This window comes from Ptychodera flava, chromosome 6, assembly GCF_041260155.1.
Source record: "Ptychodera flava strain L36383 chromosome 6, AS_Pfla_20210202, whole genome shotgun sequence".
NCBI lineage: Eukaryota > Metazoa > Hemichordata > Enteropneusta > Ptychoderidae > Ptychodera > Ptychodera flava.
This window is the reverse complement of record NC_091933.1, coordinates 15,783,404-15,800,831: the sequence shown is the minus strand read 5'-3', so window position 1 is coordinate 15,800,831 and position 17,428 is coordinate 15,783,404. Positions and strand designations below refer to the sequence as shown.

General features: G+C 36.1%; 1 protein-coding gene across 2 annotated transcripts in view; it reads left to right on the top strand.

Annotated features, from left to right (window-relative positions):
- LOC139134963 (DDB1- and CUL4-associated factor 1-like) overlaps positions 1-17,428 on the top strand; it is a 28,453-nt gene that overhangs the window by 5,109 nt on the left and 5,916 nt on the right. Inside the window, exons 7-28 of one of the 2 annotated variants that reach the window (XM_070702083.1) lie at positions 637-836; positions 1,696-1,834; positions 3,017-3,235; positions 4,337-4,509; positions 4,674-4,811; positions 5,414-5,510; positions 6,350-6,427; positions 7,145-7,298; positions 8,214-8,291; positions 8,820-8,957; positions 9,508-9,593; positions 9,960-10,085; positions 10,698-10,894; positions 11,424-11,499; positions 11,696-11,757; positions 12,380-12,455; positions 12,974-13,045; positions 13,553-13,618; positions 14,509-14,600; positions 15,782-15,866; positions 16,415-16,654; positions 17,205-17,304. In XM_070702083.1, the coding sequence (XP_070558184.1) occupies positions 637-836; positions 1,696-1,834; positions 3,017-3,235; positions 4,337-4,509; positions 4,674-4,811; positions 5,414-5,510; positions 6,350-6,427; positions 7,145-7,298; positions 8,214-8,291; positions 8,820-8,957; positions 9,508-9,593; positions 9,960-10,085; positions 10,698-10,894; positions 11,424-11,499; positions 11,696-11,757; positions 12,380-12,455; positions 12,974-13,045; positions 13,553-13,618; positions 14,509-14,600; positions 15,782-15,866; positions 16,415-16,654; positions 17,205-17,304 (2,692 nt within the window). The remainder of the gene's footprint in view (positions 1-636; positions 837-1,695; positions 1,835-3,016; positions 3,236-4,336; positions 4,510-4,673; positions 4,812-5,413; positions 5,511-6,349; positions 6,428-7,144; positions 7,299-8,213; positions 8,292-8,819; positions 8,958-9,507; positions 9,594-9,959; positions 10,086-10,697; positions 10,895-11,423; positions 11,500-11,695; positions 11,758-12,379; positions 12,456-12,973; positions 13,046-13,552; positions 13,619-14,508; positions 14,601-15,781; positions 15,867-16,414; positions 16,655-17,204; positions 17,305-17,428) is intronic. The other variant, XM_070702082.1, reaches the window with a different exon arrangement.

Below are 17,428 nucleotides of genomic sequence, written 5' to 3'. Positions count from 1 at the left end.
TTTGTTGGCAGCATGCATGTACAGTGAAATATTTGAAAATCTGACATGAACTTTGACAATGCCACAAAGTCTATTTATATAGCCTGTCACAAGTATTCATCATCCACCAACTAGTGGTTATGAAAGGGTTAAAGGTTAACGGCGTACTGGAAATATATCATGTATATTGATCTCATCAATTATTTCACCATTTATAAAAAGTAAATGGATATTTCCACTAATATTGGAGTACTTTGGCATGAAGGAAATGCCACCAATGATGGTATACCACAAGATTATGACCAGTTCATGACATATACATGTACACAAGTGATAGCGAGTGCATCTATAAAGTGAACTGGTCAAAAATCAAGTAGTATACCCGTTGCTGAGGTGGTTTCTTGCTAATTTAGCATATTATTGAATTGGAATTCTGGCGTAAAATGTCAAAAAGGGAATTTTTCTCTACCTGAGAGCTGGTGCCTGTGCCAACTGTGCTACATTGCAAATATAGCAGGGTTATTTTCATGTATCCACCAATAAGATTGCAGTATTTGCGCCATCAATATACTGGTATGGTACAATAGTGAATATTTTTGTTATCTTGTTATTACACATTGTGCTGTCATAATAAATTTTCTTCTTTTTTTGTTTCAGTTGCTGACTTTTATTCTGCCAACCAGGAAAACACTGCTGGACTTTCTGACAATAGGTGGTCTAGACAAAATGTTGACATTCCCAGTGGGTAGATACACCACCAAACATATAGCCTGGATCCTGTCAGCTCACCATCTATTGGGCAGTGTCCTTGAAGGTGTCTTCTATCATCCAAGTCATACACTTTCCAAACTATTAAGGTAGGATTCATGTTTTATATTTCAAATACTGTTCTACTTTCTGTGTTATTGGACTCTTTTGAAAGCTGCCATATAGTTTGAATTTTACATGTATTTAGTAATTGCTGACTTTCATCGACTGCCTGTTGATGTAGCAATTGCTTGTCATTTACTGACCAAAAATGTAGGCAAGGTTGTGCAACAAATCCAGACAAGTTTACAAAATTGTCTTGATGTTCATTGGCGTGTTACTGTCTGACACGGATATATTAGGACAGTGATTGACAAGTCATGTGATGTGAGATCATGGACAACCAAAGTTTTGATGAAGAAAGGTGGTAGTTATTCAACTGTCCTGGCAGAATTAACTTCACTTGTACAGTACAAAATTTATATGGGAGTAGCTGTAGACAAGACTACAGGACTGCAAAACTTAAATTCAATTTGGCAGTAATTGGTAATGATCCTGTCATTATACATTTTACATTTGTCACTGACATGTGAACTGGGCTATGTCATTGTTGTTTTCATAGACGATCACAACAGTGTTTCTATCCATTTCAAATACCGATATTGAGAACATTGGAAGAAGCCTATGTAAACACATACAGAATGCCAGGCAAATATTGACAGTCATATAATGATAACTTGAAGTTTCCAACGTCAAAATGTAGGAGTACCTGCAAAAGATACTATGTCTGAACATCTTGAAACAGTCAAATTACTGAACAGGTATTCGACATGTAATATTTTTAAAGCACACAAAATGCTAAATTATTCTCAATGGAACAAATGAGTGTCTATAGTAAGCGATACTGCAGACACCCCAGTGCCCTGATCATGTTAACAACTACTGAATGTTGACATTGCTATATTGCAGGCATGTTCTGGCAATGATTCAATTCCCTGACAGAGTGATAGCAGGACAGGGTACTAAAATACTGATGCCAGCTCTAAATTTTCCTGTCCTTCTCATCATTTTCCATGAACTGGATGGACTCCAGATAACATTAGACCTGGTGAGTGGCTTTATCAGATCCTCTTTTATATCTTCCTACATTTTTGTAAAATGTATTTATTTTACCAAATTTGTATTCAATCGTTGCCATGGCAGCTGATGAAGAGCTCAACAGCGTCTTTAGAATAAGGATACTATTTAACTCATTGTTATTCATATTTTAACTTTATAATCAGTTTGAAAATACTAACTTTTTGCTCTGTCCTTTCTGAATTTCTTAACATCCTTATGAATAGGATGCTGTGTTAGGGCAGTATGCAAGGTGACAAAATGTAGCATAGAAGTACCTCATAGTAGGTTTAAGGTAGTTCGTACCTCAAAACTAAAAGACTTAAATTTTTGCCCAAATTTTCCCCAAGCAAATTTTGAACCATTCTCTTTCAAAATGAAGAATAAAAATTTGGAGTCACCATGCAAATTTTGGTACAAGGGAAGAAAATGCCTCAACGTTTATCGATATTTTAAATTCAAAATGGCCAGAATTTCTGTTTTATATATATGGGGAAAAGAGAATTCCCAATTTTCACAAAACTAAGACAGTGAAAACTTTATTTACTTCATAAGCTTCAAAATGAGCCCCCACAAGTGTAAGGTCAAAAGAATATTGTAAAAGTATGAGAGTCCGAATATCTGTCCATGAGGCACATTCTACCGGAAAGATTGACCGTAAAATGGAACATTTGCATCAATAGTGCATGTTGTTACCTTATAGAGCATTCACTGAACCATCAATGTTCACAGCCCTTGATTTTTCTAGGGATTTTCCAGTATTTTTGTTTCTGTTTGTAAAACACTGTTTTTCATTGTAGTCCCAAATCACGTCAAAACACCTGGCTTTCAACTTGTCAGTACAGACTGATGTGTACAATGCCCAATGTCATTATATTGTTGAGCTCTGATTTGTAGCCTAGGCTGGTGTACGTTTGGCAAAAGTAAAATTGCGTGTATTAAACACACAGTGCGTTGTGTTCACAAAGCCAATACTTTTTGTTTAAACATACTGTGCACAATGAAAAGATGAAAAAATGTGTCCATTTTCTATTAAAGAAATGTGGAAAATATTGCAGCTATCATTGCTTACATGGACAAACAAGACATTTTCCAATAAAATATCATCCACTGAAAATAGAGGAAATTATTTCATGGTCAAACTCACCATAAGATCAATAACTTTGCTATATAGATCAAGTGTGAACTGGACAACCCTGGGGCATACATTGGTAAGAGGGGCAAACAGTTTTTGAAAGAAGGAGGCCCTGAGAAGGGCATGCCACTGCACAAAAGCCAGCTTATACTGAAGAAGTACCTATTCGGTAATCTCTACATGAAAATGTACAACATCATGTCTGACAGAGCAGTCGCTAATGGGAAAAAAGCTCTGCCAACTTTACCACTTCACAAGGTATGTAGGATGTACCAGGGTAATCAGCATAGTGATACAGAGTGTTTCAAGTCAGGGGATGTTGCAATTTGAATGTGTACATACATGTATTTTAGACCTGTTTTCTCATTCCTGGTCAAAAGGACAACTTGGGACAACTTTTCGTGGTGTTTTGTCTAAACTTTATTTCAAAAACCAGTGCTCATCCTATAGTTTTCAAATTTAGAGCAATAGTTCAAAGGGATGACCTCACTCAGATGCTTTGAATGATAATAATATTTGTATGTTCAAATATTGTGTCACCCCTTTCCCTCATTTTTGGTCAAATTATCTCTGATCAAAATGATTGCGATACAAACAAACCCACATGTACAAATGTGAATAGAAATACAACCATTTTCAGTAATAGAGCGCAAAGCCACTGCAGTGAACTGCAATGAAACTGCTTACACTAATTAGTTTCAGCTGTAGCCGTGGCCACTTTGGTGTTGAACAAGGCAACTTGATAAAGACCAAAAAGTCTGCTTGTACAAAGGCAAAACTAGCTCTGTCTGAGGCTCGAGTTGTAAATGAGAGTTTACGATTGGCACCCTGTGTTCAAGATTAAGATACAATGTAACATTACCATGCACTGGTCCATGTACAAATCTTTTTTATTTCAACTTTCCCAGACAAACTGTCTGCATGGGACATACAATGTTGTCAACTTTGCCAGCTGGCTACAGCTGAAACTAATTAGTGTGAGCAGTTTTATTGCAGTTCACTGCAGTGGCTTCGCGCTCTATTACTGAAAATGGTTGTACATGTACTGGTTTTTCTATGTGTGTTTGTGTTTGTGCTTTCGTTTGTACCATGGTCCATTCAAATCTGGGTCTAACCCGTTGGTTTTATGAATCTTACATCAGTTCTGAGTCAATGGGAACATTATGTCATTGAATGTATTTTCAATTGTCAGACTGGCATTGGCTGTAACATTACATGCAAGTTTGCGTAACTTCCCCAACAGAAATATCCATTCATAAACATGAACATTGTGTAATACATATGTATCTGTAGTGCTACAATGTAGGAATGTCTACCAGATGATAATATCCCCAATTGTTGACCTATGGCAATTTTCAGGAATTGGAGATGTCAAGGCAGACATATTTAGACATGGAAGCCATTCTGCAAGATGAAATCACCTGCAGCGGTGATTTTGATGTCATGCAGAAGTTCAAAGATTTGGACGCAGTCAAGCAACTTCTACAGCTGGTCTCAGTGTCACCATCGCTGTCGTTGTTGAAACCAGATAAGTATGTGTCTTATTGACAAATAATGTTTTCAGCAGAGATAGTTACTGTTTTCTCCCAGGCATACACACATATAGTACTAACTAGCATCAGTGTCACCTTTCTCTTTACATGCGCACCGTTCTGTTATAATGACATTTGCCTCAATTTTTTGTCTTGCTCTGTAGGTGTGACATGGTGATGGATGTCTTTAAGATTTTAAAAGTGTTGGTTCATGCATCTGATATCATACCACAACTCTGCCAAGCAATCCCATGTGAAAATCATAAATGTGCTCTCATTGAAGAAGAGCCCGTTGGAATAAGGTGAATTCCCCATATCCGAGGCTGCCATTTTGAAATTTGAATACGTGTATAACCTTTGACCTCACTTGAAATAGTGTGTCTTTGTATCCATTTACTGTATTGAAACCCAGTTTCAAGCTTTTACTTCGTTTTAAATTCCTGGCATCTGATTTTTGTCAAATACATTTTTACTCTACGTCATGGCTTGTGAATTTGTTTATTAAAAAAATTCATGTATCAAATTAACTCCAAGGTTATGGAAATAAACTAAAACATTTTGCTGTGTATGTTATATTAAGTAGATTTTGTGTTTGAAGGATAAATATGAGCTCCGAATCACAGAACTAATATAATCTTGCGAGATTATAAAGTAGACAATCAAGGTGGATTTATCCCAAAATGTATATCATGATACCAGCAATACTTTTGTATGAAGTTGATATGCAGTGTATGAAGAACAAGAAATAAGGATATGTGTCATAGATAAAGCGTTACAGTACAATTATTTAATTTGTTTGTTAACTCCGTAAATAAATGGCTTCGTGTATGAGATGAGGAAATTAGACTGAAAAGATTTCATGTAACAAAGTATGAAATTATATTTTTTAACAATTTTTTTTCAGAATAATCTTGGCTCAGGTTCAAGGAAGATTTTTGAATGATGAAAAAATCAAATGTGCAGCTTTTGAACTAATGGTCAAATGCATTTCCCCAAGCAAGGTGGGTGTATTGTGAGAGTAGATTGGTGTGAAAACTCTGATGATTTACATTGTAAGGCTCAGCCAAATCAAATCGCATGTCAGTATGGCAATGCTGAAAAACACTGGGGCCCATGCTGAGCCATAGTACAATTCAACATTAACATAAGGGGTATGTTTGTATTTATTGGCCATAAATGGCTGCCTCAGACAAATGCTAATTTCTACTATGAGGAGGATATAACCTCTGCTTTGCCATCAAGCTTTTCATCCATCACAACTATTTGAAGATATCATGATTAAGGTAGCAGATGTCTCAAAATTGAAAGATTTTTGCTCAAACTTTCCATGAAAGAGAACTTTCAGCTGTTCCCTTTCGAAATAAAAATATAAATCAGGGGTCACCATACAAAATTTTGTACTAGAGGAACAAATTACCCGATATTTCCTGACACTTGAAATTCAAAATGGCCACCATCCATGTGTTACATGTATTTCTAAGAAAAAATGAAACGTACGATTTTCACAATGAAAAACTTGGATCTTTTACCCCATATTGCAAGCACAGAGATAAAATTTTTCAGCTGCAATCCAGCCAGATCAACAAAGTCAGAAACGTGTACTCCACAGCTTGTACATGTACTTATATGCTATCCATAAAGTGCCAAATTTTGGGACGCATTTTTCACCATTTTTAAACGAAAGAAACTCAGATACTTAGATTCAAAGTAGTTGTTCTGGAATAGCAATATTCCAAAAACTATAGTCTTACTTCTTATTTGTTATTAGTAGTGCAATATTCACCAGATAATTTCTGCCAATGTAAAGTTCTTACACTGCAGAGTATTTGCTTTTTGTAAGGTGGAAGACAGCAATGAAGCAATGGCTGCAGCTAAACGTCTGATGAGACAGCATGTGAGAGAATATAAAGGATTCAGGGTAGGTCAATGCTGTGTTTAAAAGATTTAAATCCTACTTCCAGTATGTGTTCTTTTGTTTCATTCCACGAAAAGTGGCTGTATGTTTTTCAATGTGGATAAATTCCAACAATTCATATGTAATGACTTGAAACGCAGCATTATATGAGGTGTCTTTTGTTGATCCTAAATCCAGTAATAAGATCCGTAACCAATAACAGCTTGATATGAAGAATGCGTGCACACTTGTAATCGGTGGATGTAGTAACCCTTGCAAATCAATGGAACTTGGTCACTGGAATGTATACTTGCCAAACATTGAATTTCATTGTTTAGGACAGAGAACAATAACTGAACCTGCCAAGTGCTTTCTGACTTCTGTAAATTCCTACAGAATACTTGATTTTGAAATTTGTATAATGGTATGTATACGTGGAAATGACCGAGTCATTTTAGTTTAGAATGCATTTTAAATTTAGGAGATTAAGTAGAAAAGTACGTTTGCTGGACATTGCTGTTGAACCAGATATGAACCAGATATGATCACCATTTGTCAATAATGGCTCTGCAAAGTTTTGGGCCAATGAACATTCTCCATTGATAATGACTCATTATTTGATTTGCATACTCAGGCAATGCTCATTAATAACCTTGGTGTGAGTGAATATATTTATTATTGGAAACTGAACATTAAATGGACCTTTTTGGGATTTCCATACTTCATTGGTTTATGTTATAGATCCTGATGGCAGCATTTGACTACAGTAGAGAGCAGAACTTGGTGGACTCCTACCGGAGGTTTGCTGCAGAGGGGCTTCTTGGAATGGTTTACAGAGATGAAGAAATCCGGGAGACACTGAGCAAGATACCCTTCTTCCGTGGAAAATTGCAAGGTACTGCCATTAGTCATGAATTTTGGGTGAAGTGGATGTACAGTAGTTAAATGGACCATGCAAAAATTGTTGTGAGTGTCCTGGCATTGTCTTGTATCTCATTCTGAATTCTATTATTTTATGTGATAGGTTTTTGCTCATCATGTTTACTGTGTTGTTTAGTTTTTTTGTGGACTATTCAATGTAGATCTCAGAACAGTTGAAATATACTGTTTGTGTCTGTATGTTTCTCCAGCTTTTCTGACTTTAAACTTGGCTTCAAGCTTTATTGATATTTTGCTGAAACATACTGTACCTCTAGGTAAACTTGTGACACTGTCACGGACAAGTATATACAAGATACTGTTACATTAATGAGATGGGGGAAAATGCCATGATAAAGAAAATAACAATACAACTTAAAAAATTTAATGTCGTATCGCAAAGAGATGTTTAACAAGAAGTCTTGGATATTACAACACAGAGTTACACCTAGCATGGTTCAGTCACAATAAAGGAGATCCTCCTTCGACCGTTATCCTACCAAGTTCATAAGTCACCGTCAGGTTGAGTTGCTTACAACCATAATTTAGGCATAACATATCCCGCATGTTGCATTTTAACAAAGACTTGAACATATAAAGTCCTTTGAAACATACTGTAAACATTATTTTTGACTTACCCCTATACCGTATCATGCCAAATAGGTGAAAATACATGTAGGCCGATATAGCTCATTACTGACCTGGCTGGTGAAGTCCTAGGTCTTGCCAATAAAGGGTCAGAGTTGACTGTTAGTCACTTGTAGTTCAGTACAGATTATGTAGAAATTTGTTAGAAAGATAACCTGTGATATTGTAAATTTTTTGGCCACTGAAGATATTGCAATGAAAAAAAGGACATTCAACCTCATGTATTTTTATTTTATTGTGATAGGACTAATGAAGAGACTTGGAAATGTAGATTTGGCTGGACAACGTGCAGAGTTTTATAAGTATGGCCAGCAACTTCTTGGTAAGAAATAGTCCATGCATTAAAGACTTCTGTTCTTTCAGTTAACTAACTTTTTAAAATCCAGTTCGTTTATCACCTTTCATTGTATACCATTATTATGATATGTCTCATTTTCAATTTCTTTGTCATGGAAATTGGCAATTATTTTTAATACATATTTTTTGAAACCATTTTCACCTGTATGCCCCTTCGACTGAAACTATCTGCTTGTAAAGGGTTGACTGGCTTGTTGAAAAGATTACCTTAAACTTTTATGTTCTAGAAACTTTTTTCCTGCAGTCTTTGATTGATTTGCAAGTGTGCCTTGTGAATTATTGGAAGATTTATTCAAAGTGAACCCTGAGAGATGTGCACTGCATGTTATGAAGGGAAAATTTCATAAGCAAGAAAGTTTAGAAAAGGACAAAGAAATGGAATTACATTACTTCTCATTGGCATGTTGAAACCTTGTTTAAGAAAGATACTGATTTAGAAATAGAAACCCATCAAACATGATGAATTGCATCAAACACATGATATTTTTGACAGATGTTGTCACTGGGCCATCAGTAAGCAGCGAGGAACCGCAAAGCAAAGAGGATATTGAAAAACCAGAGAAGGAAACAAAAGTTCAGTACTCTGAGGTTGAACTGTTTGAGCTCATGCATGAACACTTGATGGCGCAAGGTATGTACCTGTTGTCAGAGTTAACAAATGAATCTGGCCTGTCTAGTTTGGTCATTATTCACTGACAGTTTGCTTCAGTGGTCATTCTTTGCTTGGCATAGCTGATGCATGGCATAGATGAACTTATTCCGTTGTCTTTAGTCGCCTATCGAAATCTTCAGCCCAATTTGTAATGGAAGCCTTTTCTACAGTTATCGTAACCAGTATGTTGCAGTGGTGGTCAAGCAAATTATTGCTTTCTAGTCCTCTGTTCCACATAATTTCACTTTATCTAGTGTTCAAATTTGCTGTCACTTCAAAACTGGGCTGCAAATGTCATGTGTTTACTGAAATCTTCTCAAATCAAAAATTTAAGTAAATGAGTCTTATAAAAATGTCTACAATCTTAATACTTTCAACCAGTGTATTTTGCCAGTCACAAATCTTGTTGTTACTGTTAGCTTCGTTGATCATAATTAGTTGTCTATGCAGATGTTTGTGCATGAACTGTGCGACAGTCATCATTGTCTGTGCAAAGAGGCAAGTGTTTAATTTCTGTTTTATCTTCCAGGTTTGACAGAAACTGCAGAATCTCTTCTGAAAGAAGCCAAGCTGAGTGGCCTGTCTGCAGATGTCAATCAACTGTCTAAAGACAGTGTAAGTATGGCAATATGCTTGGTAGCAGGGAAAATGTAACAGAAATGAGAGTGAATTCCTGTGACTTTCAATAATGCTATTTCAAAGATGTATTAAGTATCTTAGATATTATTCATAGCTTGCTGGCTTAATACTGAAATCATGTATTTATCAACAGATGTATTAAAAATCTGTCTTGTATTTCAGCAGTGCAAGTGCTGTTATTTCATGATCAGTTGATTACTGATGTCTGGTTATGTAACCTCATCTGAAAGTATTGAAATGAATGAACAGCAATGAAGATAACATGCATGACCAAAAAATTCACAAAATTAAATGTCTTCAATAGACTTGTAAAATTTCTGTAAAACTTTTTTTTTTTTGCAGAAGTCACTGAGTGCAAACATCAGAGACATGGTGTTCACAAACGCAGAGGCATTTACAAAGTTCCCATTCAGCTCACAAGTATCTTTAGGAAGACAAGCGGCACTTCCTCCAGTGGGCAAGATCAAGGTCAGAGAACTCAACAGACAGTGTATATGCCACAGCCTTGATGCATTCCGACATCATAGTTTTGTATTTTGTAAATTGTAACTGCCATTCTATGCATTTATTCTCTATTACTGAGGTGACGAATATACTTGATATATTTTGATATATTTCCAGGTCTGTGATTTGCTGATTTCCTTTCCAGCAAACTATGGTTTCTGAATCTCAACTGAATGTATATGCTTAATGTAAAGAACATGCATTACATGCATGACATAAAGCAGGCGGCACTTTGTCAAGTGTTTCATGATTCAAAGATACATTTTAATCCCCACTCAAGCAAGTGCTGTGTTTTAATACATCTTCAAGCAACATTGACGCCAGTATCCTTCATGTCTGTATTACCAAAATTATGCTAAACTCAGTAAACTCCCATGTACTGGTACCTCTACTACCAGGCTGTAATCCTTAGCAGCCACATGTGAGTCATGCAATTCCGACGTGCAAAGTTCCAAAGATGTATTCTTGCTGGCATACTGCACAAAGTACTGATACCAAGAAAAGAATATGTAAATGATAGTGCCGTAACCCATCATTTGTATAAATGATGTAATTTTTAATTTTTATTGCATGTAGATGAAGTGGAACAAAGTCAAACGTCCCCATGTTCATACCAGTCGGTATCAATCGGACATTGCAACAGTCCGGAACATGCTATCAAAAGGACCCGGAAGAGTTGTAACATTCCAGTCAATTATGGATGACTATTTAAAAGATGAGAGGGACATCTGTGAGAAGGAAAACTGCATTTGTCCAGTGTTTTCTGTTTTGGAGTAAGTGTTCAGAATTACATCATGAAAAGCCATCATCTTATACATATATTGACATTTTTCATATTTTTCATGCATTCATTCATTTCTTGTGTTACTACTTAATTTCATTTCACATAAAATCTTTTAATGTCCCAAAGAGAGAAATATCTTCCATGAGCCATATTTTATGGCGATAGTTCGCAGTGATACAGTTCTTTTCATTAAAAGCGAATTGAGACATTTGATATTTAAGAGATTGTTATAACAAAACTAATGATACCTTCTTTGTAGAGACTATGAGTACATGTATTAGAATTATGGACGCTCTTTTAATATTATTTATGCCACTGCACTGTAAATGTAATCATATGTAATGTTTTAATTTTTTCTATATATATAACTTACACCTAGCACAATTGAAATAAATTCATAATCCACCATTGATTATATTCTAATTGGCTTACATTGTTCAAAATTTGTAGCTTGTGAGCAAGATATCACAGACAAGATAATAAATATAGTTAATTCTTTTTGTGCCCTGATTCAACAGATCACATACATGTGCCAGTGCCAAGCACAGAATGCGTGCGCCGAGCAACGTGTTGCCACGTCAACAACAAAAACAGGTACATGTAAGAAGATTGAGAATTAACAGTTTAATACAATTGTAAATGTCTTTTGCGTACTATTTCCTAGCAACTGAGTGTCATCTTCATAGTTTATAAAAATACACTTTTTAATTAGGCCAATTAACCTATTGATTAGATCTGCTAATGTGAAAAACTCTCGGCAGAAAGTGTAACATTCATGTTTGTATTTCAGATTTGCCCTCCAAATGGCGGTGTAGAAGGAAGGCGATTTGATAAACAGAGAATCTACAGCAGGTCAGTTCTGTTTTGTGGAAGTTTTTAAACTGCCAAACTTCCAACTGTATTTCCAACATATGTATTTGAAATATTTTTGTGTTAGTGTTTTAGTTGAACCATAGACTAGTCATGGTCTCTGTATGGTTGTTCATACATACATGTGAAGAAGTCTTGCAGTGAAATGAATCGTTCACTTTTGTCAGATCTGTAAACTGATGAGGGTACTGGTTTAAGCAGTAACTCAGCCTCTGTTGCTTTGTTCAATATTGTGCACAAATTTTCTTATGCACTGTAAAAACATTACATCAGAAAGAAATGAGTTTTCTTGTCAAGTCCATATTGGAGTCTGGTACATGTACCAAGGCAGATTTGATACCACAATACTATGTGTGCAGGTTGTCAAGGGAATGAGAAATCAGACTTTGTCTAGCTTTAATTGTGTATTCTAACCTATTCCCGAGAATACAAAGAGAAAAGGAAGATGGTGAATTTTCATGAATCTGATTTTGTATGAACTCAAAATTCTGAGTTTGCAGGTGTTTATACAATGAGAATTGTTGACAGGCATTGTAGTACTGCTGTCTACAGGCATTAATCATGACAGATTTTATTGTTTTCTCCACACTGCTTAATTTTACAGACTACGTCCGCTGAAAATCCTATCCAGCAAGTACAGTGAAGGGTTCACCAAAATCAAATTTGACAGGCATCAATCTGTAAGTGTACAAACTAGGATTTTTGCAGCATTCATGCACTTTTTTAAGCTTTAGACTAAAGCAGCTGAATTGTTTTCACTTTTCAACAGCTTAATTATCAATTACTGTTATAATGTTCTTATGTTGATTCCCAGGGAGCTAGGACTTCCATATCTCTTGTTATAAGTGTACACGTGACTGCAAACTATGAGTTAACTGTCAAGGAGGAAAAGACATACATGTATCTGCTGATTGATTCTTAACACAGACAGGATAAAATGAATGCATTTCATCTATGTTTCCAAGAAGTCATATGCTCGGACAGCCAGCCACCTTCGCATAACTGACAGACTTCACATAGCGTTGACTGATTGACCATGGACAAACTGGCCCTCCATTCAAGTGACTCATTGGTTGACCATTAATTGACCAACTGAAAATTTACTTTTAGATTGACTGATTGTTGCAACATGCTGAATGCTCAATGGTAAAACAAAACATGGTGATTACACTTTATGCTTGTTTTCTCCACGTTACAGTCGATGGACCAACCTACCATCATGATAGGCACAGTGGCAGGGCGAGTGCAAATAGGCGTTGAAGTCAGAAAGGTTAGGCATAGATGTAGCTTTCTGTGAATGAAATCAAGATATACAAAAAAAATGAACCCTCGAAGGTCATGTACTCAGGTGATAAACCCCCAACACTCCAGCAACCAACTTTTGAGTCCACCCTTTTTTTCTGAGTGCTGTGTTCAGAGCTATTACAGGAATTAGGGGTGTATTTGGGGTTTATTTGATGAAACAGAACATTTGCTACCAAATTCCTCATTCCTCCAGACTGAGTAACACCACCCCTCCCCTACCCCCCAGCTTTGTACATGTGTTGTATCAAACTGCCAAACATAAACTTGTAGTTCAGAATTGGAGACATATTTAATATTGTTTTTCAAGTAATCAATAATGAATTGCAAGGTTCAGAAAGTATAAGCATCTGCTCTTAAACCCTTTTCAGTGACACATTCTAGATTTGAAGCAGGCAATAGCAGTTTCATAACTCTGAAAAGTGGAGACGTTATATTTTTGACTGTGTCTGTTGTTCTTTGTTTCCCTTGACAGAAAAAAGTAAAGATGCAAACCTTTAGGTGTCTTGACAGTCCTGTATCCACATTTGACCTCTCCAAGGTATGTACATGTATTGTACATTTGTTACATTGAAGTGAGATTTGAATTCCAGTATAATTCTATTGCGGATTATCCTCAGATGAATATTAAGAAACGAGAACAGCTATACTATGTAGACATGAGAAGACTGTACCGGTGTATGTCTGCTTCTTCCAAAAAGGAATTGTGGGATATCATAACAAGAATACTCCCTTAAAGACATATCCATGTACCAGACATTAACCCTTTCCCTGCCAGACAGTATCACTTCCCCATCTGCCAAGTCAGTAAAAAGTGGTATTGAGCCAAAACCATATGTATTGTCGCCCACTTGGCTTGGTATGTTACAGTAGCTTTAGTCTGTAAAAATCATGTTTACAGTATCTCTGTCTTCAGGGACCTTCAAATCTTCAAGTCTTTGTTAAACTGCACTATATGGGACATGTTTTTCTTTACTAGTTTTAACTGGTGAAATATGACTTTGGCAGGAAAAGGGTTAATGTGTTTGGTTGTTTCTCAAGGTAGGAATGCAAAACTTCACATTGGCCAAAACAGGAACACTTTTGTTACTCATCCTCACGCACCCTGATCTAGACACGCCGATTCAGCCTTTTTTTTCCATGTTTCCTTGGAAAACTTGTATTGCTTTTTTCATGTCAGTAGTTGGGTCTTCTGAACTCAAATGAAATTTTTGTAAGAGACCTCGGATGAGAAACAAATGTCTTTTTTGGCTTTGTGTGGCAACTAAGTGACTAATCCATTCCACTGCTGATTGATCCCATGTCACCCACCTTAGAGAATCAGTGGTAACATCACTCACGTGGAACCTTGTAAATGACACTGCCTCAAGAGAATTCAAGTGTTCTTCCATCACAACATGTGACTATCCCTATTATTTTCTTGGTTTTCAGGACAACAGCTTGCTACTAGCAAGTGGTGCTTTTGGGGATCCTCGTTCAGCATTATGGAAGTTTGAGAATAATCATTCTAGTTTGTCCCTGAAGTAAGTTATCTTCTGACAGCCCTTTGTATTTTTGTTTCATCAATTCCATCGATTCAACACTTCCAATATACTGTAAGGCGGCTCCTGTCCATGAGAAGAGGAGTTTTGTTAGTGTTTGTCACATGCAGCCCAATTCAATTATATGCAATTTCACTTTGTTTGTACCAAAACTGAATAATAAAAATGGCCATTCATAAATACCACACAACATGCACACATCAAAAATTCATGAAGCACTAAACAACACATTAACTACAAACATGAACGTCATATGAAGGCCACACTGCTTTTGGAGCAAAAGACAGTGTTTGTTTGACCTGCAAGCCAGAGACTAAAAATAGTGAAGAGAAAGAAGCAAATTAAGTTTTGAGAATAAAACATGATTACTAATAATGAAAATGAATCAACTTTTCCTAGTATTTGTTGGTTGTAAAAATGTGACAAGGTTTTCTGTTGTACACCAAAAATTTTAGAGCTTTGTTGAAATTATTTATCTAGTTAATTCACATTCTTGGCATATATCCAGCAACTAAGGAAAGCACGTTGGCGCACTTTCAAAAAAAGTTTTATAGAAAAAAGTTATGATCATTCTTTCAAAGTTGAAAGCGATACACTAATCATTAGCTCACCTGTACCACATTTTGCACACCTCCATCCTTGAATAGCCCTAGAATTAGAATCTAGAATCCAGGATTTGTCTTCAGTTAGAATGCACCTCAGGGACAGATTTTCAGACTCAAATAATTTTCAAAGTATTTTCTAGTCTACTGCTTGCTTGGCTCATGAAGCTCTTGGAGTATGGAAAGTTTTCACCATCATAGATCATAGTTTCTGAAAATTGAAAATTCAATTTTTCCTTTTGATAATGTTAAACACAGGGATGATGGCCATTTTGAATTTGAAATATCAGGAACTGTTGGGCACTTTGTTTCTCTTGTACCAAACTTTGCACATGGATCCTTGATTTTTATTCTTAATTTTGGTAAGACTGTGGTTGAAAGTTTGCTCAAGGAAAACTTGAGAAAAAGTTGTAAGTCTTTCAGTTTTGAGGCGCATAATACGTACCTCAAGTAGTTTTATGAGTGGATGACAAAACATTGGTCTCAAAGCTGCAGTGTCAGCTGAAGATTGAAAGTCAAAATATTTCTATAAGTCCTTCTTTTACTCCTTCTTATTTTCAGGCACACTTTCCAACGAGATGATAAAATGTGCTTTGGAAATGTTTCAGATGACAAGATGCTGGCTAGTCAGGGCCTAGCAGCTTGTGTAAGTAACTATCAACAGTGAAAAAGTCCGGTTTGCTTTGACTGAAAAGTGAGAGAGAGAGAGAGCAAGAGAGAGAGAGAAGAGTGGCCAGCTATTGTGTACTGTGACGTGTAACAAAGATGGTTATTAGTGGTTGTAATAAGTATGAACTGATTTGTGTGTGTCAGTTTATATGAATTATAATCCAAGCATATGGTTGTCAATGTGGAAACATTTTGAACAGTTTTGATCAGTGTTTGTATACTTGTTCAAGGAAGCCGATTCCTATGGTGTCAGATTTTCACCACCTACATGTATTTTCCATGTAGAGAATTTTGTCAATGTTTGTACCATTTGTGTGTTCATACAGATACACAGAAGAATGTTTTCAATCGTCAGAAACTGATGATGATCAATTTTCAGAAAATGCACAAAAATTCCAACTCTGTGAATGCAAATTTGCATCTTACATCTATCACCATATGATTACATGTACATAGGTGAAGGTCTTTGATGTGCAGTTCACTTTTTTCTCAAGTAAGTTAGATTTACATTTTTTTCACCACCAGGTGTACGACACAAACACTGGTGAAGAAATTGTGTTGTTGAAAAACACAATGCTGTCAAACTGTTACAGCAACAACTATGTGTCCTTTGACCAAACTGACACATTGGTTTTATCCAATGGCATACTTTGGGATGTGAGGTCAGGGGGCATGCTACACAAGTTTGACAAGCTATCCAAGACCTGCTTCTACAATGGCAAAATCCATCCCAGTGGATTGCATGTCCTGATCAATTCTGCCATGGTATCCTTTCATCAAGTTGACAATGTATGGAGTATGCAGATTTTATGAACATTCATTATTGATAATGAGCCATTATCACTAGATTTGCATTCTTAAAAATACTTATGGACTTTACTATGTTGTCCTGCAAGTATTCAATGACTGGTTGTATGGTCTACAGCTTTATGTTATTGGTAATGTGAACACTTCCGTAAGTCCATCATCATCTTTTGCCTTTGTTTAAAATTGAGTCTCTCATGAGATGGTTTGATCTAGTTGCTCAACATCCAGCATCTCTATTCAAAGTGTTGTATCAAGGTAGTCAATATTCACTGATATTGCCTGGCAATATTCATTTATATTGCTTTTGCAATATTCACTGATATTGCTTGGGCAATATTCACTGATATTGCTTGGGCAATATTCACTGATATTGCTAGGCAATATTTACTGATATTACCAGGCAATATTCACTGATATTGCTGGGCAATATTCACTGATATTAAGCAATTCAGCCAGTTGCTTTTTTTAATACCGGTGATAATGACCACTCCTTAACAAACCTTTAAAGTGGGACATGAGAACATACAAGTTGATGACAACGGTACCAGAAATAACCAATATCTGTGAAATGATGGAATACAGCATGAATGGAGATGTGCTCATTGGAGGTAATAGCGAAAACTCATCCACTTTCCACACAACTCTTTATAGATGTTACCGGTGCCAACACATCCAAAAAGATTAGTAAGGTGGTCGACCATTCTGTGATGTTTAAACAGACATATTGGAGTT